The 27,575-nt window shown below is 44.3% G+C and overlaps 1 protein-coding gene across 1 annotated transcript in view; it reads right to left on the minus strand.

Moving 5' to 3' along the window:
- The window catches only part of UNC13C (unc-13 homolog C), a 1,458,878-nt gene that overhangs the window by 128,574 nt on the left and 1,302,729 nt on the right, over positions 1–27,575 (minus strand). The window contains exon 30 of the mRNA XM_085644160.1: positions 16,459–16,539. Coding sequence (XP_085500286.1) covers positions 16,459–16,539 — 81 coding nt within the window. The remainder of the gene's footprint in view (positions 1–16,458; positions 16,540–27,575) is intronic.

Here is a 27,575-nt window from a genome sequence, read left to right on the forward strand (position 1 = left end):
TTTAAGCACATTTTGGATTTTGAAAACTTTATCTGCCTCTATTTCTTTTTGTATTACATGGTCATATAAAGGTTCTTTACATACAGTTTTATTTCCATTGCAATCAATAAATCAACTGTTCATAATAAAAAAAACAATTTGGATTTAGGTAGTTGGCTTAGGGATAATTTTGCAAGAAACAATACATTGAAAAATGCGTTTTGGTCTGGTCCATGACTACCGGAATGTAAGGATTACACATGGAGTTCCTTAATGTGAGAAACAATCCTAAAACTACAGGCAAAATCTTAGAGAAAAGGTCTATGGATCCAGAAATATTGGATGACTGTAAGTGGCATCCAAGCTGTGACATCTAAAAATGCAGGTGATTTATGGAAGTGGCCAATTCCATACTTGCAAGATCATTTACCTCAGTGGGCAATTTTAAAGCTCAATGACTTATACAAAAACGTAGCCATGCTACAACATGTGGATCTTAAGCGTCACACGAGAGGGGACTATCTGCCAAACCTTGCCTTGGGGTAAAATTAAATAAAATGCAAACATAGAATGTGAGTAGGTCACAAACATATATAACACAATAAGAATACATTTGCAGGTATCCCTGCCTATATTAGAGAGAGACACCGAGGGGCACCAAGTGGAAGAAGCTAAATGGATAAATTAATTAATTCATTCATTCAAACAAAGGATGAATGGGAGACATCGGTCAGTGAGGCAGAACCGCTTGCACTCCCTCAAAACTGTTGTAAATTATAAGTTATATCGCTGCTTTCTAATTAATGCTCAATTTCTTTTTTTTTAAAGATGACATGTAGAAGTAGTTCTGTAGCTAAATACACGTAGGACGTAACAACTAAAAATGAGTTACTAACACAAATTAAAAATGCCAACAGTAATAATAAAAGCAATCATACTGGAATGGAGGGGTCACAACAAGGAAAATTATATAAGTGTGCAATATTAAGTAGGGCCATCGGCCACATAATGCTACAACTAGCTAATTATACAACATACACGAAAAACATATTGGCTAAAATATAACAGTTAGAAACAGGCGCACCAAGTTATCACACAAAGCAAAAGCATTGAGATAATCTTCGGTTCAGTAGAGAAATAAATAATCTCTGACTCAGGACAAAGTTCTCATACAAAAAAAGCAGAACTATGGAGAATTTCCTAATATTTCCTGAACTACAAAAATATTCATAGAGGATTTAATGTACAAAACAGAATAAAAGTGTTGTGCCTACACTGCAGAGATACCAATCAGAGAACGTAAGCCGAATAACTTGGCCTCAAGCTCCTATTTGCATTTGTATATACTCATCTGAATTATAAAGACGCCCTGCAAAGTGTAGAGATGGTTTGCTTAATACTAGACTGCAACATTGGGCGCACTACACAACAATCTGGAAAATACCTCCGAGTGAATATTGAGCTCCAAATATGAACCTGGGTGTTTCGTATTGTGTACTTCAATATTTCTACAGAATGCAATCTTCTGTATAAAAGAAAAAAAAAAAGCTTACCTGCAGAGCAGAATACATTACTCAGTTGAGGGCCTGCGTGCCTGCTGGGAGAGGCGTGGCATCATACATCTAAACCGTTTGCAAGATTATAATTGGGAGCAATTTTTCATCTTTTCTAATTGGGGCAAGTGACAGTTTAAATGGCTTTATTGTGACAGTATTCGTGCAAGTTACATTTGAAGGGCCTCTGTTTTACGTCCTGTTACATATCAAGTGGATTCATTTCAGCTCTTGACTGTACAGAGAGGAGAGTAAGTTGGTGCCTGAACAGCAGATGCTTCGGCTTTTAAAATGCAAATTATGATGTTTCTTCTCTGTAGCCATGAGGCTCATCGGGTGCGATTATGGAGTTTGAATTATGTCTGCTAATAAAAACATTATTCCACAGAAACGTTTTTGGGGTGGTCTACACATTATAACTTCGCATCCACTGCTGCCCCTTGGAGAGAATGCTAGAAGGTTTGATGTGGTGTACTGTCAACATGATTAATTTCAGATAAGTAATGGAGAGGGAGCCTTGGAAAATGGAAGATCAAAAGAAAATATTCACAGGCCCGCACCCAAATAAAAAGAATTGCCACGGGTACTGAGATTTGCATACTTTCACTGATGGTGCTAAACATGTCTTATTGTGGAGACCACCCGGAGGATTGGCGTGCCTCTGGAATAGCTTGATTTATGCGAATTTGGGGCCATATTATCAAGGAACGGCGATAACATTATCGCCGCTTTAGCGGCAGGAAACTGCCGCTAAAGCGGCGATAATGGGCTTGATAATATGCCGCAGAGAATTACAATAGAAGCCCATGTTCTGGTGTGAACCTAGGCTTCTATGGAAATTCACAAGGGCATATTATCAAGCCCATTATCGCCTCTTTAGCGGCAGTTTCCTGCCACTAAAGCGGCGATTATGTTATCGCCGTTCTTGATAATATGGCCCTTGGTCCCCTTATCTTCAGCATCACTTAAAGAGCGACAGCTGGAGAGGTTTCAGTGGGCAGCGAGCATTCCTGGGGGTGTCACTTTTACTAGACTACATTTGCATATGACGCATCGAAAGAGGAAGAGAATCATGGGGTATATTATCAAGCACAGCGTTAAAATTATTGCCGCTTTAGCGGCAGAAAACTGCAGCTAAAGCGGCAATAATTGGCTTGATAATATGCCGCAGAGAATTCCAATAGAAGCCCATGTTGACATCAGAACATGGGCTTCTATGAGAATTCTCAAGGGCATATTATCAAGCCCATTATCGCCGCTTTAGCAGCAGTTTTCTGCCGCTAAAGCGCAATAATTGTAACTCCGTTTCTTGATAATATGCCCACAAATTGTTTCAAATGTAATGCTTTAAAATGCATCAAAGAGAAATCTGCTCTTTAAGATACTTTTTCACATAAATGATAAAAAAGGAGAATAAGGAATTGCTAGTAAAACGTTTTAAAATTATTTACCTTTTGCCCTAAAATGTAAATGCAAAACTTGATTTGATCTTATTAAAATAATACGCCAAAAAAAATCTTGAATCTTGCAAAGATGTATAAGGGTCTGTATGTGCTGTTAGATGTTTGAGTCACCCTAGAACACAAATTCGAAAGCTCTGCCCTGTTTGTTGGATTTTGAACTATAGTACATCCTAAGAGCTGATGGTTGCTCCCTTAGTTTTTGCGAGGGTATTTTGATTCTCTTTAGATTTGGAATAAACTAACATGATTCCTTAAAATCGTGTATATACTCCTAGAATGAGTTTATTACACGTATTGGGAGTTCTTCCATAGTAGAAACTATAATTTCATTTGTAAAGAATGCATAAAATTATTCAGTTTAAAAAAGAAGCCCATAGGAACTCAATCACATGTTTATTTTCTAATCCAGTACCTCCAATTACGAATAATCCCATTGAGTCTTCAGGCTAAATATTTGTGGAGTCTTTTTGTGGGAATTTTAAAGTTCATTTATAATGAGACTGTGAGAAATTAGATTATTAGTTAAAGTGCATGGTAGTCCTCTTGAACTAATAAGGGAACTATTCCTCATTAGGTCCAGTTAGGACTCAATAATAGAAACCTGAGCTTCACCCTTCGTTGCTGTAGGACACAGCAGATAGGCCTAATTTAGGAGAAATGTGCAAAGCATTCATCAGGATCAAAATATTAAAAAAGTAGAAAACACAACACAATAAATATCCCACTCCAATCCCACTTCCACTTATAAAAGAGTAAAAATGTTAATGACCAAATAGACATCAAAACTGTGGACAGAACTGGAGATATAATTTTTCATAATTTTAAATGTTTCTAGGGCCATAAAGTACAAAGCACCCACAGCAGTATCTGGTCGAGCTAAACCAAGTCATTCAAAAGTTAAGGCTGACCTGCATGGAGTACTGATCAGATACAGGGACAAGCTTTGGTATGGTGGAAAGTCTACCATCTGACCTAGTCTTTTTCTTCAAGAAAATTTCTTAGCGACTGTGTCTTCGGCGGGTCAAGCTGTAGACTTGGTCAGAAGAACAATTGATGGGAGGCTGATGAAGTCTCAGTTCGGGGATGGAACTTGGTATTGGGGACAAGCGGGGGACGGTCATTGTCAGCGTGCAGAGCTCTGTGCTGGAAAAGTCTCTAGTCTGTGTCTGGGATGGTGTCCAGGGCAGTCAGATGCACTTTCAGCACCTCAATAAAGTACGTTTCTGAGGAGATCGGGACAGTTGTGTTGAAGCAAGGAACTCTGTGCCGAATGTCCGGCAGATTCATCCGACCGGGGATTTGTCGATGGTGGCTGTGGTTTGAGTGGTGTCCTGTTTTGAGCCTGTAGATAGCTTCTTAGAGAAAGTTGAAATTAAGTTCTTAGACCCCAGAATTTGCAACTGAGAGGCTAGAGGCATACACTGTAACTCTAGCCAAGGCAACAGTTCCTTTTGGGCAACACCTGTGGGGTAAGCACTCACTCTCCCCAAAGCCATAGGCATAGTCCAGGGCAAATCTAGTTTCAAAATAATCAGATGGGCTCAGCAGATTTGTGTTTCTAGAGCTTAACAGGAGCCTAGTCAACGAGCCCTTGGAGTCCACTCTTCTGTCCTGGATTCAAGTGAGATCCTCACGAGGTCAGTAGGTAGCCATGCCCTGTACATTTATGATCTTCTTGTCAGGGAAAATCCATTATGTCTGCTACTGACTGAAACCTGGCTAGGCGAGGCATCTAATCCGGACATCTTCTCTGCCATCCCGCCGGCGTATAATATCTTTCGGCAGGACAGAGTGAAGGGTCGGGGTGGTGGGGTTGCTGTGGTGGTGAAGAAGAGCGTGTCTTGTTCTGTGCTCCCCCAGATTTCTATCGGGGGTTCTGAGTCCCTTGCTTTCACGCTCAGATTGTCTTCATCCCAAGACGTGAAGGGGTTATTGGTTTATAGGCCTCCTGGTCCTATGGGCTCCTTTCTGGAGGACCTGCAGATTGCTATTTCTGATCTGGCGCTGTCCACACAGCATTGTGTGGTGGCAGGCGATTTCAATTGCCACCTCGATGTGGCGGGGATGCGGACTCAATTAAACTGCTGGATATTACATCCTCGATGGGCCTTGTACCTTTTGTGGTTGGTCCTACACATGAGAAAGGGCATACCCTGGACCAAGTGTTTTCGTCGGTCCCGATTGCGGATATTGAGACTCTGCCTGTGCTCTGGACGGATCACAGGTTGATCAGGTTCTCCGTGTTGGAGAACGGGCGAACGAACAGTAGTGCCCCCATACTGCCCAGAACAGCTACGAGAGCGCTGCATAGAGTAACACCCGATATGTTAGAGCAGGCGCTTGTGAATCATCCTTGCCCCTTTTCGGGCGCTCTGGAACAGGACACTGAGGCTCTGCAGCTTTGGCTGACTGAAAGGCTAAACGATCTTGCCCCTGGAACGGCCCCCCGGTCCACGGCAATCCGGCGATCTGCGCCGTGGTTTACGGAGGGGTTGCGATTGGCACGCAGCCAATGTAAGGTTGCCGAACGGGCCTGGCGCCGTCAGTATGACGAGAAGGCCAAATCCACCTATAGGCTGGCTATGAAGGCGTATCATCGGGATATCCTGTGTGCTAAGAAGAATTATCTCGCTAGGAGGATTGAGGAGTCGGGGAACTCCTGTAAGGAGATCTTCACGGTTGTGAAGGAGTTCACGACCCCCAGTTCCAACCTACCCCTATCAGTCTCACCTGACCTGTGGGCGCGTGATCTGGCCAGTTTCTTTACTGACAAGATTAAGGCGATTCAGGCTTCTTTCTTGGACAGGCCGAAGGAGGGGTGTTGCGGCCCTGGGGCCGGTTGCGTTCCACCGCCCATATTTGCCGCTGCACTATCGGTTTTTCCATCTGTTTCCAGTGATGCGTCTCTGCTGCTGCTGGCCGGTCTGAAATCAGGCTCGCCGTTAGACCCGTGCCCTGCCAAATTTTTGGCTAGGATGGCAGCGGTGGTGAATCTACTGGTTAATTCTCTTATCAATGCCTCTTTGAGGGAAGGGAGTGTCCCACGCACCTGGAAAAGGGCGATGGTGATCCCCCTCCTGAAATAGCCTGGTTTGGATACTGAGGTCCTGGCCAATTACAGGCCTATTTCTCTTCTTCCGGCTCTGGCGAAGATCACAGAAAAACATGTGCATGGCAACTTGTCGGGTTTTCTCGAAACCAATAATCTTCTACACCCATCCCAATCTGGGTTCCGCCCTAATTTGAGTACGGAAACGGCTCTGTTGGAGGTCTCGGAGGTTATTCGCGAGACTCTGGATATTGGAGGTAAGGCCATGCTTGTCATGCTGGACCTGTCGGCGGCCTTTGACACCGTCCCCCACGTGGCGCTCCTCGCCAGGCTCCATGCCATCGGCCTCAGGGGGACGGTGCTCAAATGGTTTACATCTTTTCTTGAGGGCCGCCGCCAGACGATTTGGGTTTCCCAGAGCGCCGCCGAGATGCCGCCATTGGGAGTCGGAGTTCCACAGGGTTCTGTGTTGAGCCCGACATTGTTTAACATCTTCATGTCTCCCCTGGCGGCCTTGGTGGAGGCTCATGGGGCCCAGATCGTGTCCTACGCAGATGACACGCAACTCCTCTTCACATGCGGGAAAGATCAGGCATTTGATGGAGAGAGCATTCGGGGCTGCCTGGGGATGGTCTTCGACTGGTTCCGACAGAATAGCCTGAAGGCCAATTCCAGTAAGTCGGAGGTCCTATTCTTCGGCTGTGCCACCGACCCGGAGTGGCAGGATTGGTGGCCGCCGGATATGTGTCCTCCTGCACAGTCATCGCTGGTTGCCAAAAACTTGGGAGTTAAGCTGGACAATAAACTTTTGCTGAGAGCACATGTTCTTGGTTTGGCTGGCTCCTGTTTTGGCATTCTGAAGATGCTCCGCAAGTTTTTACCATTACTTTCTGTGGAGCACAGGCGGATTACTGTGCAAGCTTTGATTGGATCCAGGCTGGATTATGCGAATGCCCTTTTCCTTGGTCTCCCGGATTATTTGGTACAGCGCCTGCAGGTGGCCCAGAACTCTGCTGCTCGCGCCATTTTTGGCCTTCATAGGCGAGCGCGAGTATCTGGGCTGCTGCAGACGCTCCACTGGCTCCCTATCCGGAAGCGGATTATGTTTAAATCTTTGACGCTGATGCACAAAGCACTCTTTGGCACTGGTGCAAGATATTTGCAACGAGGTTGTTTTTTTACCGTCCAGCCCGTTCACTGCGGTCAGATTCTCTCTTTCTGGCCGTGGTGCCGCGGGTTAGGAAGGCGCGCACTGGGGGGCGCTCTTTTAGCTTTAAGGCGCCCCAGCTTTGGAATTCGCTTCCGCTGGCTCTACGCAGCTCTGCTAATTTGCTGCAGTTCAGAAAGAGCTTGAAGACCTGGCTTTTCAACCTTTAGGTTTTTCTCTCTTCCCTGTTGCCTTGTGCTATGCTGTTTGTTTGTTTTGCTGTGTTACACTGAGCTGCCCGTGGAAAGCGCCGGGACACTCCTCTGGAGTAGCCGTGCGCTATATAAACACACTATAACATAACATAACATAACATAACATAACAGATCAAGTCCAGGCCATAGGAGTCCTCTTCACAGGTTACAGCAGGTGCAGTCCTCTTTCTGAAGTTAGTATTCAGCAGGTGTACTGCATTGTGTATGGGGCTAGTGACTAGTTGGGAGAAGCTGATGTTCATGCTTTTACGAAGGTTGGTGGAGCTGGTGTTGTTGAGGTGGAAGTTGAGGTCACAGAGGAAGATGTAGTCCTTGGAGTCAATGGTGAGTGGGGTGATGAAGTCAGAAATGGTGTTGAAGAAAGGGGAAGGCCCAATGTCGAAGCGAGGTCAATGGACCCTATTAAAGTCTGTGTTAAATCTGACATCTGGCGGCCAGGCAGGAAGCCCTTTTTGGTCCTGATGAATTATCGACCCAACAACTTTACTGAGCCGAGCATTTAAAACCCCAGCAAAAACTTTATAGTCCACGTTAAGCAACGAAATTGGTCGATATGACTGGCACTAAGCTGGATTCTTCCCTTGCTTTAAAATCAATGCGATAACTGCATTGCTCCAGGAATCAGGCAAAGGGGAAGTACCGTCTAGAATGCTGTTAAACAATTCCAACCAAACAGGCATGATCTCCTCTCTCAGAATCATATAAACCTCAATCGGAATTGCATCCGGACCTGCTGCTTTCCCCTTCCTTCCAGCATCTAAGATAGTTGAAATCTCTAGCCTTGTTATTGCTGATGTAAGAATTCCAGGGCTACCCACGGGTAATATATGGAGATATTTGTCTCTAAGCCATCTATCCATGTGATCTTCTGACACCTTTCAATCATCACTGTTGACACAGCCAAGGCCTTCGGCCGTGTGAATTGGTTATTCTTAGATAGGGTGTTGAAGGTCTTTGGCTTCCCTGATAGTTTTAGGCTAGTGCTGAAAGAAATATATAAATCCCCACGGGCTCAGATTCTGATCAATGGAACCCTCTCCCGTGTAGTTAAGATCGGGCGGGGAACTAGGAAGGGCTGTCCCCTTTCCCCCATTTTATTTGATCTATATATAGAACCACTAGCCGAGAGTATAAGGCTAAACAAGAAGATTGTTCCCTTTGAGATTAATGGGTATACACGAAATTTAGCATTGTATGCTGATGACTTGATCCTCCTATCATCTAATGTTAGAACTACACTCCCAGAGCTTGAGGTTGAAGCCCAAACCTTTGGAAATCTGTCAGGTTACGAGATAAATATTGAGAAAACCGAGATCATGGCCTGGAACATCAATGACACGATGGGGATTTTTGCTAAAGAACTTAGATACTTAGGAGTCATAATTACTCAAGACCTCGCCAAAATCCCCAATACCAATCTAGATAGAGTCTCAAAGGAAGTTGATATCTTACTTAAAAGATGGCAAAGTATCCCACTATCGTTGTATGGACGAGTCAACCTAATCAAGATGTGTGTACTCCCCAAGTATATGTATCTCTTAAATAACATCCCACTGGAGTTTCTTAAACCAGATATCCTCAAACTCCAGAGCAACATTTCCTCCTTTATCTGGGCCAATAAAGCGATCCGGCTATCTTGGAAAAAACTCAGGCGCAAGCTTCAGCGAGGGGGGGTGGCCCTTCCAGATTTCCAGTTGTATTGCTGGGCTTACCAATTAAAGAATTGTAGAATGCTACTGCCCTCCCCCGACAGTTCATTGATAGGTTGCATGTTTAAAGCTATGCTAGTAGGGGAAGAGGAGTCAGGTTTTATGTATAAATTCGGCTCTCCAAAATTTTTCAAAGAAATTCGCTTAAAGACTCTGGGGCAGATTTACAAGCCCCTTGCGCCTCTTTTACGCCGCCGTTGCGTCACTTTTGTGACGCAGCTGCGGCACAAAACCAGCGCCATGCTGCGGGGTATTTACAACGTGACGCATCTGGGAGATGCGTCATGTTGTAAAGTCCTGCGCCAGAAGCAGGCGTTCCTGTGCAGGGGGGGCGTTCCGTCGCAGGAACGCCTCCTAAAAGTGGCTGAGTGTAATCTACAAGATTTCACTCAGTCACTTTTGAGCCCATGCTGCGTCAAAACCCTGCGCCTGCTTGAAGCAGGCGTAAGGATTGACACAGCATTGTGCAGATAGGGCACCACAGAGCCTCGCTGGAGCTGTGTCGCGCTTGCGACACAACTCCAGCAATGCGCTGCATTTACGGCACAGATGAGTCACGCATCTGTCCGTTTTTGCCCCATGGTGTGCCGCATTGTAAATGCGGCGCATCCATGGTGGCGGAGCCGTGACATACAATAACTGGCGCATCCCTGCTGATATGCAGGGATGCGCCAGTTATTATAAATCTGCCCCTCTGTGTTTGGTGGCTAGGCTTTGGTCAGACTGCCGAAACTGCTTGGGACTATCGTATTATAGCGATTGGGCGCCGGTCTGGGACTCTCCTGGCACACCTGAGTGTATTATTCCCTCGCACGTCTACTAAAAGAGGCAGGGGTTGTACTTTGGAGAGATCTGGTACTGGGCGATAAATGCCACCCCTGGGAATATTGGAACCACACCACCAATTGCACTTTGTCTAGGTTCAAGTTTTACCAGCTTTCTTCTTGGTGTAACTGTCAATCCTGGCCAATCGTGCATGATAACAACATGGAATGTGAGCTACAGGACCTACCTCCAAGGACAAAAGAGGTGGCACAATGGTATAACCATCTCCTGGCACCTACAGATAAGAAGATGAACCAACCCTATAGAATCTGGGAGAGTGACTTGCCAAATGAAGATCTGGAAACTTTATGGCAAGTATCTCTAGACATTCTTTACCCCTTGATTAAATCTGCCGCACTCAGGAAAAACCACCTTTTTACACTCCATAGAATCTACTGGTCCCCTCGCAAGCTTTCCAAGATAAAGGGCTGCGGAGAAGCCAGTTGTACAAGATGTGGCCATCAGAACGTGGATGATATCCATATATTTGCATCTTGCTCCAGGATACAAGAAATTTGGGTAGATGTGGGTAAGACTATCTCCGGAGCCTTGGGTTGCAATATAGAGGTAAGTCCACCTCTCATATTATTTGGTCTTACTCCAGCACTGGGGGGAGTGTTGGCCCCGATAGGGCCTAAACAAAGGTTGGTTTTTTATTTGATTCTGCTGGCCAGGAGGGAGATTTGTAAGTTGTGGCGCCAGAAGACTCCCCCTACTTGGTCTGCTTGGTGGAGCTCTGTTAGATATTTTAGAGCATTGGACCAAAGAGTAAATGCTCACAGGGAAAGCGTAGAGAAGGGACGATTCTGGGATATTTTGGATCTTCTGGATAATGGAACATCGGGTTGAGTACAGGGAGAGGACAATGACCCAATGGTTAAAAACCTCTTGTCAGCTCAAGTGGTGTGTTATGGGTACACTTCTCGTAAAGAACACCAGCTGAGAGTGGATTCACCAAGCTATTGGCATAAGAGGGTCCGGATCGAATGGGTGCCATAGCTGCGGAGGTCATATGAAATGAGTCAAAAAGCAAAAAAAAAACAAAAAAGAAATGGTGTTGAAGAAGCTGAGGCAAAGCCCTAGAGGTCAGTAAGCTAGGGTGCCCTTAAAGGTGGATTTTCCATACTTTTGGCATTTAAACTTGAGGTGTTCCATGATAGGGATGGCGTCATTGGCGCTAAAGGTGCAGTGGATGTTTTCTTTGAGGATGATGGCGATCCTGCCTCCAGGTTTGTTTATGTGGTCCCATGGTGCTGTCTTGTAACCGCCGGGTGTCGCTGAGGCGATGTTGGGAACGGATGCAGGGGTGAGCCAGGTCTTGTGAGGAAGATGACATCGGGGTCAGGGTGGTGGTGATGATGTCCCAGATTTCAGTGCTGTGCTTGCAGGGTGAACATGTGTTGAGGAGGAGGACGTCGAGTTGATCTGACACATTCGAGGTTGATGTGGAGGTGGTCTTCTTGTGTGCAGGTGCTCCTGTGCTGCAGTAAAAGAGGCAGTGCAGTCAAGTGAAAGGTACTACCATTGATAGAGGCGAGATGCAGCATCAGTTGTTGTGGCATAGTCCGGGTTTCAGGGCTCAGAGCTCGGCAGCAAGTTATCTGCAGTGGGCGGGAGAGCCTGGGTTCCTGGCACTGGGTGCAGTCCAGGCATGGACGGGCGCAGATGGACTTGCCTTGGTTTGCCTGCAGCGTGCCAGCAGCACATGCCCACTGCACGGCCATGCTGTGGCCTCCATTAAGTAGGTTCTGGGAGGAGGGGGGAGTGCTAGGTGGTGGTGGGTGGGGTTGGAGGTAGGAAGCGGGAGTGGCAAGAATCGGTGGAAAAAAGTGAAAAATGCAACAGAAAAGAAATACAATGCCAAATTAAACTAGCAATGCAACAGTGAGATCAGCAACTTGAGTAAGGACTGGGTAGAGCAGTTAAGTAATGGACTCAAAAAGTAAAATTATGTGAAGACTAAACAAAACAGGAAAGAAATGCAATGTGAAAGTAACACTAAATGATGCTAGTAAAACAGGCATATGCAGCAAAAGGCCCGAATGGCAGAGGAAGGTGACCTGATGATCAGGCAGCAAGGGGGAGCTGGAACTATTCAGTTATCAACACTTACATATTTTCTGCCCAATAATATTACATCTACCACAAACAAGAAACCCTGGGATCTTGGAAGTGTGCAACTGCAATAGGGGAAACCTAGCCCAAAAAAGGGGGGTCCCTTTTTAAAGGATGAATTCCTCCATCTACCAGATGTGGCATGCTTCATCATTGGGAATCTCCTTGTACCTTGATGCCTAGTCACGGTATGGGCTACAACCCCCTTACTGAGAGGAAAGAGCTCAGGCATGTTTTCATTTGAAAATGAGGGTGTACTAAATACCACAGTGGTGAGGGCAGCAAAAGGGGCGCACATATGGTTTTAAGTACAGATGAATGGTCTAGTGTCTCTGACTGTTGTCATAGAGACTCAAAACAGCAGGGCCCTCAAAGGAAAGGCAGGGGTACATAGTGCGGACAATACTCAAGACCACCTCAGCAACAATGGTGGTCCCTGACCACATGCGAATACTCCATACCTAACTTCCAACAGCCAATGGCACCTTTTCAGAAAACATCTCCACCCTTTTACAACTAGGCTTTTTTAGTCTCTCTCAATGTTGACTTGTTATACATCTGCATCCCTTAGGATCAAACTTTGACCACTATAGAGGCTTTACCTCTGTAGAAGGATTTGGACACCATCACCCCGTTTCCATTTGCATTTTTAAAGACTGTCTGTACTTCCATGGGGAGTACCTTCGACCCCAGTCTGGCGAATCTCTATATGTACTCTTTTGAGACTAAACGGGTGCTAGTACGTGATAACCAATTTTGCTCCCATATTATTTTGTGTAAGCGATATATTGACGACATTTTGGTAATCTGGCGTGGTGAACCACTTTCCATCACAAATATTCTTCCGTGGTTGAATGCTCTGAACCCCTACCTGAAATTCACCTGTGAATTTAGTAAAGAGTGACTTTGATTCCTAAATCTACTGATCTTACCCTCCGCAGGAGGCTTGGAGATGGAACTGTACAAAAAAAGCCTATGGCTAGCAACTTCCTTTTACCGTGTATGACCTACCACCCAAAATCCCTGAGAGATAATCTCCATTTTGGACAGTTATTGAGCCTTTGGGGAACTGCTCCACCATCCAGAAACATAGGGAGCATGTTACTACTCTGTCAGGACATCTACAGAACAGAAAATACCTGCCATCCCTTTTTCAGAAAGCAGCCAAGAGAGCGTGGAATGACAAATGGGATGCTCTTTTGGACATCAACCAACCAAAGGAACCAACAACAATATTGACCTTTGTTAATATGTTCTGCACCCTCTCCATCCAGATCAAGAAAATCTATTTGTAAGAATTGGTTGATTCTCAATAAAGGAGGGAAACTGACTGAATGTCCTCTGTTTGCTCTCAAAAGAAGCAGCAACCTCAGATAAAAGCCAATACATACTAGACCCAGAAGACTCAAAGTTGCTAGACAAGATACCCTCTGGAGGCCTCCAGCAGTGAAGGGTCACTTTCCATGTGGCCCCTGTGGAGTGTGTGCTCAAAGCACACCCAGAACAGTATTTGTTATTGCCACTGACAAACCATGGGAAATTAGGCAACATAACAATTGCAACAGTGACAAACTGATGTACCTGATCTTCTGCCCATGCAACCGTCGCTAAATCGACATGATAGCACTCAAGGTAAAGACTTGCATAATGGAACACAAGAGCACCATTCCTTGACATTGGACATCTTTTATCAACAGGTTCCTCTACTGCCATTTAGAATGAGCAAATATGGTACAGCTATCCCCCTCATGTAAAGAGATGGATGAGGATAGTGACTGTTTTTTCTACCCTTATGCCTTTAAGGTAGTTACAGACATTCATAGCCAGGTCAGGACCCCACTTCTTACCTTGGACCCATGAGGGACAGTACCACCTTTTTACTGTCCATTGACAAATAAAAATACCCACACCAACACCACCCCCTTTACAAAAAGACAAGTGCAGCTACCGACTGGTTTTCCTACCTATACACCTTCACAAAGTAGGAGGGATCCACGTCCGGCTGGGGATATATATTTTATTTGGCCCTAAGCATACCAACTATATTGTGTCTGCTCCATGATAAGCAGCACCTATATTAGCCATGCACCCGCTCCATTCCCCTGGGAGCACCTGTTTATAGATATGCTGTCTTTTGGGACAAGTCCTAAGAGCACTTGCTTCCATGACTGTGAGCTTGCTACGCAGACTCGCTGTGACCAAGTAGGCATTCACAAACAGGGACCGGGTTGAGGTTATGCCGTCCCCATTATTTAAGCAGCAGTGACACGTGGGTTCCATCCTCCCATTGTGACTTCTTTGATGCCTGGTATGCTATGAATAGGTAAGGATCACGGCCACACGTGCCCTTCTCTGCAATGCTAGGTAAACTTTTCTTGGAGTTTAGTTCTGTTACTCTATCACTGAGTAGCATACACTCGCCTTACATCTGAGACCTTTTGATTGCTTATGAGCGGCTCTACTACCAGACCACCATGCTTACTGGAATAATTAAGCTTTTCTCCTAACACACATGTGATGAGGTGCCATCCCTTAAAATTCAGGATGCCCTCTGTTGCTGTGTGCTTCTCGTCTGCCCTCTGTTGCTCTGTGTTTTTCATTGTACCAGCAGCACATTCCATTTGTTTTACTCTACTAGTGCCCGCTTTCTTTGGTTTTCCTATGCAGCATATGATTGATCACATGGAAATAAGACCACCCCCTGGTCTTTGGTTTCCCATGCGACATCCCAGGACTTTGCGCACTAACTTTGTTCTAACCCAGCTTCATGTAGTTCTCGCCCACTTCATTTTAATAAGTGCACATATGCCCCTTGGTCTGTGAGGTGAGCCAAGGCTGTTCTTTTTCGCTCTCTTTTTCCCACTCCCAACGATACATTTAGCCCAATCTGATGCAAACAATGCGCAGTTTTCAGCTCACTTTTTGCCATCCTATTTGTTTGAACAATGTGTGTGGATTGCCTAGAACTCTTTTTTCTTCTTCTCTTACAATGCTCCCCCTCCTATGATATTTCATAGGACGATGAATACCCTGAGCCACATCCCAAGGTGAGTTGAGGCACGTTCCCCAACATCAGCGGGTAAGCCCCTCATAGTTTCACCAGACTATGGCCCTTAACTGTGTTTCTAACCACTCGTATAAATGATTATTGTTATTAAGTACATAGTGGATGGGTATGACAAGGTGAGATCCTTCCACCTGATGCCTGATAATGCATTGCTTTACTGCATGTAGCAAGTCAACTGTCTTAAGGGGTTGACCTAGCATTCTAAGTTACTGACTTTGTTTATCTTTTACATCCACATTGTCTTTTCAGGTATCACCAGTGAATCAACAACTCTATGATGATCCAATAAGATCACTGGATGCTTTCATATATATGTTCTTACACACTTGTTCTTTTTTACTTTTAGTACATTGAGCAGCAGCACTTACAAGTAGGTCCTGAAGAAAGCCGCTACACCTCTGGATGAGTGTATTATGCTGAAACATGTAGACCACGTACTGGCACAAACTGCGGATATATTTGGTTCCCGCTAGTGCCCTGTTTTTAATCCTGTCCCAGATACACATCAATAAAGGATCATTGCGCACCCTGTAGCCAGTTGTATCATCATTCTCACTTGCTCTGCTGCCCTTACCACCTTAAGCTCATCACTGTGGTATTTAGTATATTCTCCTTTACATATTAAACCATACCTGAGTTCCTGCCTCTCAGCTAGGGGTTTGTAGCCGTATCGTGACTAGGCATGAGGAGATTCCCAATGATGAAGCATGCCCCCTCTGGTGGGTGAGGGAATTCGTCCTTTTAAAATGGACACACCCATTTTTTGAGCTAGGTTCCGCCTATTGCAGTTGCACACTTTCTAGACCCAAGGGTTTGTTTGTGCTAGACTTATAGGTTAGCGAGCTAAACCTTGAAGATCTTTAAATCTCCTCAGACCCTCCTTTTGTGATTGACAATCATATTACATCACATATATACACAATAATATTTAAAACAACACACAAAATTACACGCAGGGATGTTTGTTTATATGCAAATTTCTCCAAGATGCTCCAAATTAAACATCTGCCAAGAAAACCATTTGAAGGAGAATACAGTCCTTTTTTCATATATAAATAATGATGTATTTCTGGTGCATCTGTGTTCAAGCCTTGCGATATACAGTTTTCCCCTTTGCTTGATTGTGAAATCATTAAAGTGTGACTGTTGATTTAGTCAACGTTTTAAAATCCCTTTCAGTTAAAAACAAAGCAACAACAGTCTCTCATTTTTTATGCTGCGTTGAGCTCTGCAATTCAGTATGAACAGTTAGACTCAAGTGTACTGCGAGCCTTACCTTAATCGTAGCTAATATCACCTCCATGATAGAACACTGTTTTGGTGTTAAACTTCTCGCCTCCTCTCGGATTACATGATCCTGAGAAAAATACCTTTACTGGTTAGTTTGTATGAAACATCTTTGTCTTATTTACATCGTTTTAGCACTTTGGTGAAATAGATTTTGATGATTCACAATACAACAGAGTTAGTGATCAACAATACAGGCTTACCTTACCAACCTATATGTTAAATCATTCAAACAACATATAAACTATAGGTTCATGTATATTAATTTGGTAAAACAGTCCACATTAACTTAAATGATTTTGAGCATTGCTCTGAATGAAGTACGGAGATGTTGCACCAGTAAAATCAGGTATATGCATGTGAAATGTTGTGCTTAGTGCAATTTACATGACATCTACCTAAAATGCCATTACCACCTCTTGCTTCCTAGAATCAAACCCTGTTAAATGTGACTTCATTTTATTGTATCTTTAAAATACTTTAATTGAAGCATGAATATGAGGTCACATGAAGCTAGAATGACACACAAAAGTTTCATGATGGACATATGAAGCTTACTTTTGGGGTAATATTTAACCCAGCCTGCCAGTGTTAAAAGTGTCAACCGAGACAGAGGTAAGGCATGAAAACAATATCACAACAATGCTGAAGTGTGATTCTGTCGGCTCTGTGTGACTTAATGTCTCACTTTAATGCACTACCTAAAATTATTGGATCCTTGTTAGATCTTTTGTTCATGCTGAATACATTGATCCAATCAATCAATCAAGATTTGTAGAGCACTGCTAATCACCAATGCGGGTATCCAGGTGCTGAGAGAACTGGCTAGGAGGAGAGGGAGGAGAGTTTAGTTGAACAACCAGGACTTGAGCCTTTTCTTGAATTCCAGCAAAGATGAGGTCTGGAGGTGAAGTGGGAGGTCGTTCCAGGACTTCGTGGCAAGGTATGAGAAAGAGAATCCTCCACTGTTGCTGCGGTAGATGTGGGGGTGGGGGGGACTAGGCAGAACACAGGTGTCTGGAGAGCAGGTGGAAGTTGAGGTGGGGAATGATGTATTCTGGTCCTTGGTTATTTAGGGCTTTAAAGGTGTGAATCAAAATCTTCAACTGACATCCCTTCTGAGAAGGGGGCCAGTGGAGCTTCTTGAGGTGTTGGGTGATCCAGGATGCAGTGGCCGCTGCTACCGAATGGGGGTTGTGTGGGGGAGGGGTGGAAATAAAAAAATCACCCAAAAAATCACTTACCTAATTACGGCCGCAGCTTCTCCTCTGTCCTTTTCTCTTCCTGACTCCCAGCAGCACACAGGCTCCCCTAAGGAAATCAAGATGCTGCTGTCACCAGCATGGCAGCAGCATCCTGATTGATCCGAGCAGCCTGTTTGGCCGCTCAGACAGTGCCTGGGAACCTTGAGACTCTTACCCACCCGGCTGTGCAAAACAGCCAGGTGGAGAAATGCTAAGTGCGCATGACTGTTTGAGCAGTCCAAGACAGCCGGCCAAACTATCATGCGCACTTATGGTGAACCAATCACTCCTCCTCCTTGTGACCCCAGCCCTCCTCTAACTTGGCACCACTGCTCGTATTAAAATGAAATAATGCAGTGGGGCAAAGCTGGAGCTGCCATTGCTAGGATGAGTCTGCCCATAGAATTATGTATGGTCTGCAATTTCTTGAAGAGGTGCCAGGTCATTCCTATGTAGAGTGCATTGCTGTAGTCCAGTCGGCTGATAATGAGGGATTCGGTGACAGTCTGGTGGGCAATAGAGAGCCACTTGAAGATGTTATGGAGCATGCAAAGGCTGAGGAAGCAGTTGGATGCGACTGCGTGCATCTGTTTTTTCATGGTGAGCTCACTGTCCAGGATGATGCCCAGATTGCGGGCGTAGTCTGTTGGTGTGGGTGAGGGTCCTAGTTCGGGAAGTCACCATGGGGAGGTGCTGTTCCCGAAGATCAGCATTTCTGTCTTGTCTGTGTTGAGTTTTAGGCTGTTTTTCATTCAGTCAGAAATGATCGTCATGCACCTGCGGAAGTGCGTTAGCAGGATGGAGGGGTCTTCTGGAGGATGAGCTGGGTGTCGTCAGCATGGGATATGATGGTTAGTCCATGTGTTTTGACAATGTTGGCCAAGAGAGTCAAGTAGGTGTTGTACAGTGTAGGGCTAAGGGACGATTGAATTGCTCCCTTTGGGTATCAATATGTGGTAGCTGACTCATTATCCACAACTTAGTTATGTCTAAGATGGCGAATGTAAAATGCATTAATTAAAGAAAATATAGACAAACTTGCAACTTCTGTCTGCCCTAGTTGAAATGTCTTCCATCATATCCAAAGAATAAGTGTTTTTGCTTTTTTGCTGTAAACATTTCCCAAATAGATTTAAATTTAAAAAAATGTCTAAAACAACGGTGTTCAAAGTTATTTATAAAATTTGTGCATTACCAAAAGAAGCCACCAGAGGCTACCCTTCCAGTGAACACACAAAAAAGAAGATTTATCATTACACTTTTCTGCCTCTCAAGGACAGAACGAGTAGGGGTAGGGTTAGTTACCTTTCAGGCTTGTGTGCTCAAATGCTTTTAATATTTTGGATGAGTTTCTGATTCCAGTCACCGCTAGATGGATCAGCATTCCCCTGCTTCATGCTACAAATAAGTATCCTCTTTTGTTGTATGTGCTGCAACTTCCACTCCTTGATTCTCACACAGCTACCAGGCTCCTAAGAAAGGCCCTTATGATTCAGCTGTACATCCAGGGTTCACAAATGGTCCAGTGCAATCCAGTCTCAACAGGGCAGCTGGTTCTCTCACATAGGATAGAGCCTTTCTTCAGCCTAGTGTGCCATCCAGTAAGTACTGGACACCAGTCAACTGATGCTTGGAGACTACTTCAGTCCATGCATATAAGTTGGGAGCAGGTGGCATTTCAGACCAATTCACAGGAAGACAGCAGCCAAGAAGCAGACTTACTTTTGTTCTTCCATTCTGGTCTTCCCCAAAGAACAGAAGTGTTCTAATGAGATCGTGGCGAGATGCAATTTTTCATCCAATAACATTGCCTAGGACAAACTCTGCAGAATTCCCACACTACAGCACATCCTGTCTCGCCTGGATGCAAAATATCTCAGAAGATTTTGTCCAAAATGGTGAAAGTCATGCTCTCCTTTCCAGAGCTCATGCTCCTCTACCAGGTCCAGTCACGTGCTAATAAGGAACACTATCCTCTTCCTAATATGGAAAAAGGTAACCGGTTTCTCTTTAAATGAGAGCAGAGATGAAGGTCTTTGAGGGGTTTTCAAATAAAGGTTCTGTCACGTCTGACTGCTCTTGACAACCTCATGTCAAAACCAGGCCTTAGCCTTTCATTTGGCAACATGTTCTTATTTACTCTCCAGTAATCAAACCTCAGATAAGTGATCAGCAATAACCCCACCCTTGCCATTTTGCGCCCAGAAGCACTGTTGTTGGTCTGTTAGCTTGGCATCTCATAACTCATTGCAGCTCTACCACACCAACAGAAGTAAATTGCTTCTGAAGCTTAACTAGATGCGAAAAAGAGAGAGTAGGCTTTATTTCAGGTGATTAAAACCATTTTATTTTTTACATTCAATAAAAATAAAACACCCAAAGTTTAATACACTTTTCGCTAATGTAGGGAAGTACTTTGGCCTTTAGTGGCCAAACAAAATTCTATGTGGCTGAATCTATTCTTCAGAATTGTTATATAAATAAAATGAGAAATTTTAATAAAGCAGTAATCAAACAAAAGAGACTTTATAGCGATCATGTAGTGTGTAATAACTTTTCTACACAGAAAAGGTAGAGGCTTATTTATGAGTCCTTGCGTCATTATTACGCCGCCATTGCGTAATATTTCATGACGCTGCGGTGGCGTAAATAATGTGGCATGTTGCGCCATATTTACGAAGTGATGCATGCGCTACATTATACCTGCGTCAGGTATAATGTATGCAGGGAGGGCGTTCCCCTGCAAGAAAGGGTCGTAGGAGTGGAACAGGGAAATCTATCACTTCTAGGACATCAATGCGTCAAAACCTTACGCCTGTCTCATGGCAGGCGTAAGGGTGACGCAGGCACTTTCACAGGGGTCTTGCCCCATGTGAAAGGACACATTGCTGGAGTTGCATCTGTTTTCAGACACACCCCAGCAATGCGTCACTTTTGCGCCTACAGATACGTCAGTAATTCTGATGCATCTGTAACTCCTTGAGACATGATGTACCTTATAATAAATACGGCACATCTATGGTGTCGCAAGGAGGGTGCACTGAAAAGTGTTGCATCGCTGTGATGGAGCGAGTAGTACAACATTTTGTATACCTCCCCCAATCTGCATGAAAATACTAATTTAATAATCTATTAACTATAATATTATTACATGAGTTTGCATGTTTATTAATCAACCTTATTAATATGCGAAGTACACGTGGGATTTGCATTTTGCATGGCTAAATAACATTTATGACTAAACACCGTACGCATACTAACAGTAGAATATGTAGTAAATAGAATACTGCATGATATATGTTGCTTTTGTAATGTCTTTGTAATGTTGCCCAGGAGGAAGATCGAAAGGGTGAATATAATTGCTTTAAATGTTGCTATACGCTAGATAAATACAAGCACATAGAGGGATTAGTAAGGGGTTGACATTAGATTTATTATTTCTATGTATTAATTACTCTTTTGTGTTTGTTTCACTTAAGTTGGCGTTTGGGCCTAAATCTAAGATGGCCACATACGCTACACGATGAAGTGGCCACTGTCCCACTAGGCGCGGAGTGAGCTGCGCAGACGCGAGAAGTTTCCTAAATCTCGTCACAACCTTTGTCCCCATGCACCAGAGCAAGGACACAGTGGGAAGACGGCCAAGACTGAAGACAATTGACTTTACAGTAAAACCAGAACAGACTGACTTTTACACGTACCCATGATCTCACCCCTCGAACTGTACTAAGATCCCAATATTTCGCATCGGACGATCTCAACCAGCCAATCACGACTGTGTTAAAAATATAAAATGTATCTTCTGTGCTTGAATTTTATTATAAAATGCAGGGTAGAATAGAGAGGGTACTACGATTACCGCACCTACGACTTTTTCTTGAATCTTAGAGGGTCCGGATGCTGTTCGACCATTTGATGACTGCAAACCCTTCTTAAATCTATGGACAATGATAGATGCTTGCACGTTTTTGGTCCTTTGCTGATCATCGGGACTGCAGCATGCTGAGTAAAGAACTTTGAGATTTGGCCTGCTTTTGGACGATTGACTGCAAATTTGATTATGCAGAGCCAATGAATTAGAGGACTCCAGATAGCCAGATTAGGTAAATATAACGTTCTGTGATGTACTAGAAATTTGATAAACTTTCTAAAACTTTGACGAGACAAATGCGATTTACAATGAAATTTAAATAAGCAATTATTGATTAACGAGATATCGTGAGCTATGAGTTTTATTTGAGGAATAGATTCTGAAATCTTAGAATGTGTTTTAGCTGGTTATAAATCACCATCAACCAATCCAACTAATGTGGTCCGATCGACCGAAGTGGGAGGAGTGCCTTGATGTTTAGGATTAAGGATCTGTAGGCGAAAGGGCGATGATGTATATTTTGTAAATTACTTTTCCTTCCCTATAGGTTATAAGGTGTTTCCCTCACATGTCCGGCGCTTGAACCTCTCTTCTCTCCTATGGGTGCAGACCTGTGTGGAAGTGTAGTGTGAGTGTTGGTGTTATCGGGCCCCACCAATGACTGCATGTGTCAATGAGTTAGTGTGACGTCGGGTCTGTGCCACAGGGAGGATATCGGTACGGGTTGTTTCCCCGTTACCAGGGTTTCGGCGCTCCAGCAGCTGCTTATTGCAGTGATGAGACACTTCTCATAAATAAGGCCGGTAATGTTTTTGCTGGCAGTCAGTCCCTGAAGTTTAACTTAAAATAAAAAGCATCTCATCGTAGGTAAGTTCTGTTCTGTGGAAAAGTTTTATTGAGAGAAAAACAGTCCCAGGGAGGCATGCGAAGTCCTTTACGTGTTGCTTGGTTTCAGCCAGATTATGGCCTGCTTACTGTATTTTGTCTGCACAGCCAGCAGTTTTGTGTATCCAGATGTTCTGACCACACTGAGAGGGAAGGAGGTCATAGCAGGGGACAACCACAGAGTACAATTCAATCCGCCTAAATTTATGGTATCATTTAAATGGTTCTACTAACTATCCATACCAAGGTTTTCGTAAGAATGTTTTGTTCTGCACGCATAGCTCCTTAGCTGAATGTTTGTTTGTCTGTTATGTAAGATCTCCGTTTTACTAGCTTATTCAACAGTGTTTTTTTAAAGAAGTCATATGGCAGTGCCCGTTTCCATGGAGCTTCAACTTCTAAAGAGGAGAGGGCTGCAGTGAAGAATGACAGCATCATTTGTTCTTCTTGGTGATGATCAGACCGGCTTGCATTTCCTCTCAGAGACGGTGTTGCAAAGTTTCACTCTGTGCGTGTTTTAATGCATGCATGTATTTATGAAAACAAGTTTTTGCAACATATGTTGCTCCATTAGGCCAATCCCTAGCCTTGTCTGCAGGAGACTGAATACAATATTATATATTTAGCAGTGAATGGTGTTAAGTAATGTCTCATATTTGTATGGGAAAGCTTCTGCCCCTGCCGCCACTGTGCCTCTGGTGGCCGGGGGAGTTGGGATCTTCCCCCAGACCTAAGGATTCGGTTAAAACCCTGGGATTAAGGTGGGAGAAGGAGCTCACCCTGACGGCACAGGTCAGACCCACTTCAGCAAATGCTTTGGAAAAATAAGAACCTTAAGGAAATTCTTACATTTCCTCCCTGAAGAAAGCAGAAGGATTACAATCCATGCCTTGGTTACATCCCAACTAGATTACGACAACTGTCTTTATCTGGGGCTACCAGCTCATCTGACCCACAGATTACAGATGGTTCAGAACGCTGCTGCAAGGTTAATACATAGGGTTCCTTTTTGACAACACATTTCGCCGCACTTGAGACAGCTACACTGACTGGCTCCTGGTGTCCAGGATGGTTGATTTTAAGACACTAATCCTGGCCTTCCGAGCCTATCATGGTAAAGGAACGGGCTATCCCAGGGTAAGGCTCATCCCCTATCACCAGGGGAGGACTTTGCGATCGAATCAACAGCACCTGTTCACTGTCCCCAGTTTTGCTATAATGAGACAAGGAGGCAGATCCTTCACAGTCAGGATGTTCAAACTGTGGAACTCCTTGCCCCGCCACTTGTGTGGGCTGGAGATGGAGCAGGATTTTAGAAAGGCTCTAAAAACCTGGCTCTTTAGGCAGGGGCAGAAGCAACTGTTTTTCCAAGACTGGCTAGTATGATAGCGCCGGGACACCTCGCCCGAGGTAGCTGAGTGCTTTATTAGCTGTCATTCATTCATGCGATCATATGGATAACTTGGGCTTTGTTAACTTTTAATGTTGAGGCTAAAAAGGGGTTACTTGTTTTGCGTAGTAGAGCTTGAAAGGCAATAACGGGGGGGGGGGAGCTTGTGTTTTAATGAGAGGAGATGTTGCAAATCACCTACTTGAGCATCCAGCTGTGCTCTCAGATATTTTTATTTATTATTTACTTCTAATGGTTCGGTTACCTCCGGGATAGCAAACCCCTTCCTTTTTTAATTTCTGGCCAAAAATACTATATGCAATTTTTCTAGATATACAGACAGCTGGTCCCCCTTATAATAGATGTGCAAAGCATCTACCAGTTTTTTTAGGGTGGCTCCTGCTTCAAATAGACAACGTCATCGCATACTGAAAAGATGCAATGAGCTGAGAGCTGATGATTGGGGGTGTGAGTCAACAGAAGCAAAACTGTGGATCAGATCAGAGATGCATAGTTTAAAAGCATGGGAGAGAGAGAAGACAGCGTTGCTTTATTCCTCTCTGAGAAGAAATCTTGGCAGAGGGTGACTGATTTGTGCTGCTTCTAACTTGCACCCAAGTGCTCGTGCACTAATGCTGTATAGCTCATAAAAGATTAAGGTATTTGTCATCTCATTTGTTTTTGACAGAGTAAATTTCCGTTGACATGAACAAATGGGTTCGTAAAAAAAGATAAAACAGGAGTACAAGTTGCTTTTTATGCATAGTTCTTGGACTTGGCCTTCTCCGTAGGATTTTCCCCCAAACTTTTCACTTTCACCCCTTCTATTTTTCTGAATATGTTTTTTGTTGAACATAGGACTGTCCACATTACCACTGCTAACCAGTACTAAAGTGCTTGTGCTCATTCCCTAACATATGGTTGTTAGACCTTGCACCCTTCAATGGTCCCCTCTGTCATTTTGCATCTACCTCCTGTATTTTGGACTGGGTGCTTGACTCCGTTTTTTCTGGTACTCTGAGCACTTTACTACAGCTGATCAGTGGTAAAGTGCAAGTGGTTGTGTTAATTGTGATTCTGATAGGTTATCAATGTTTGGCATATTTGATTTACTGGCAAGTCCCTAGTAAAGTGTACTGCTTATGCCCCGGTTGTGCCCCCCACATGAGTAGCCCTGTAAACCTGTCTTAGGTCTGTATTGCAGTGTCTGTGAGTGCAGTTTTAAGCTTCCATGTCAACCTGGTAAGTGCACCCACTTGCCATGCCCAAACCTTCCCTTTTTCTACATGCAAGGCACCCATAAGGTAGGCCGAAGGGAGTCCCGTGGGCAGGGTGACGTGTGAGTGAAAGGCAGGACATGTACTGGTGTGTTTTACATGTCCTGATAGTGAAATACTTCCAATTTTGTGTTTCACTATTGCAAGGAATATCTCTCCTATTTGTTATCATTGGAGCTAACTTGTAACATTTTACAAGTTTAACTTTCATTTGGGAGGAGATGGAGATTTGAAGTTTTGGCTCCTTGAGCTCAGAATTTAAAAATACATCTTTTAGTGAAGGTGTTTTTTGAAGAGTGTGTTTACAAATGTCACTTTTAGGAACTGGGCATTTGTGTGCTTTACCATTCTATTCTGCCTGTCTGCAGAATCAACATCTGGTTTAGACTATCAGGGGCTGTTTGTGCATCCACTCCAGACAGTCACACAAAGGGGGATGAGGGATCTGCTTTGTGCAGCCTGAGACCTTCGTGAGGATTGCCTTGTTATCGTGCACCTGGAGTTAATGTGAGTCTCAGCGACGCTGTGTGCGTGTGCTTCGTGTAGCCTGAGACCGTTGTGAGGAGTGCCCTGTGATCGTGCACCCGAAGTTAAGGAGAGTCTAAGCGACGCTGTGTGCGTACCTGTGGCAGCCTGAGATCTTCGTAGTGTCAGCAGCCCGGACCAGCAGCCCCGGAGGAGCTGAGTTGCTGGCCCGAGTCTGACGTTGTCAAAGAGGGACCCCGAGCCCACCTCGTTGAGGGAGGGCCCAAGTCCCACTGCCCGGAGTTCACGAAGATTGCATCGGAGGCCCAAGTCACGGGAAGAGGAGAGGAGAGCGAGGTCACGCTCCCCTGGTAACATGTGGATGCCTGGGGTGGGGTGCGGGCTCGGAGGGAGGTACTCTTGGCCTCTCTCCTTCGTGCAGTGTGAGCCTCTGCTTCGGCTTTTATCGCAGCCCGTACTTGCTAGAGGTGTGGCAGTACCAGGGCCGGAGTACGGAGCTGTACTCTTTGTTCACATCATACCCGTGTGGGGGGCAACTGTTGATGGAGGCTGACGGAGAGTAGTACGAGTGGCGGAGAGACTGCCTGAGGCACCGTGATCGGTGCTGGAGTGTATTACGCATTGCATTGTTTCTGCATAACGAACTACCTGATTAGCGTATTACGCATTGCATTGTTACTGCATAACGAACTACCTGATTAGCGTATTACGCATTGCATTTTTTCTGCATAAGGAACTACCTGATTTGCGTATTACACATTGCATTGTTTCTGCATAGCAAACTACCTGATTGACATCTCACGCATTGCATTATTTCTGCATAACGAACTACCTGATTAGCGTATTACGCATTTCATTGTTTCTGCATAACGAACTACCTGATTAGCGTATTACGCATTGCATTGCTACTGCATAACGAACTACCTGATTAGCTTATTCCGCATTGCATTATTTTTATATTGCAAAGTGCCTGATTCTAGCGTTACGTATTGCATTATTTTTACATTGCAAAGTGCCTGAGTCTAGCGTTAAGTAATGCATTATTCTTACATTGCAAAGTGCCTGATTCTAGCATTACAAACTGCATAGCATTGTATTAGGACTGCGGTAGCACGTAGAAGTGCTCATTAATATCGCCAGAACTGACAAGGGCTGGCTGGCCTAATAACCGGCCAGGAGCAATATTATAAAGGCGCATATGTTGGATTTATATCGTGTGGTTTATCGTTTATCTTTTTATATACATTTATACTTGTTTTTATGAAACTCGTGTGCAGTCTCTTTGTGGTGGCATCATTGGGTTGCTGTGAGCGTGGTTGCAAATACTTTACTCATTCGCCTTGAAGATAAGCCTGGTTGCTTGTGTGAAGCTACCAAGGGGGTGAGCGGGGGCTATCTAAGAAGGTGTCCTTCCTTTCCTTGACATGGAATTGCGGGTCCCTATTTGATCTAAGGTACCTTCATCAGCCAACCAGGGATCCCGGTTCTAACAGCGACCCATTAGGAAATGCTAAATGAAACTCATGGAGCTTCATTTATTCAAATAGTGATGACCTAATTGCGATTCTCAGAGAATCGTCATTAGGTAATTGCTATTTGAAGTAATGATACATGTGACCCAAATTCTGCTGCTCATAACAGCAAGTATAGTTAGACGCTTTAGTCAGACAAACAAACATAACTAGACATTTAGTTTTTTGATGAGGAAAAAGAACCCCCCCACCCTTCATCACATCCTCTGTCCTACGCCACACAATAAGCCTACTTATTCCCCACAAGCACCATTATCATAACAATCTCAAGAGGTAGATGCACTATTCCACACTTTACCACTGAATCAGTATGCTATTATCATCTTGTCTCCAATAAACTCAAACTTCTCCCTTTGAACTCATAGCCAAAGGCAATGTAATTACCTGGGGCTGAAAAACGTTGTGGGGCAAGCGGTCAAAC

Source organism: Triturus cristatus, chromosome 3_1 (assembly GCF_964204655.1).
Source record: "Triturus cristatus chromosome 3_1, aTriCri1.1, whole genome shotgun sequence".
NCBI lineage: Eukaryota > Metazoa > Chordata > Amphibia > Caudata > Salamandridae > Triturus > Triturus cristatus.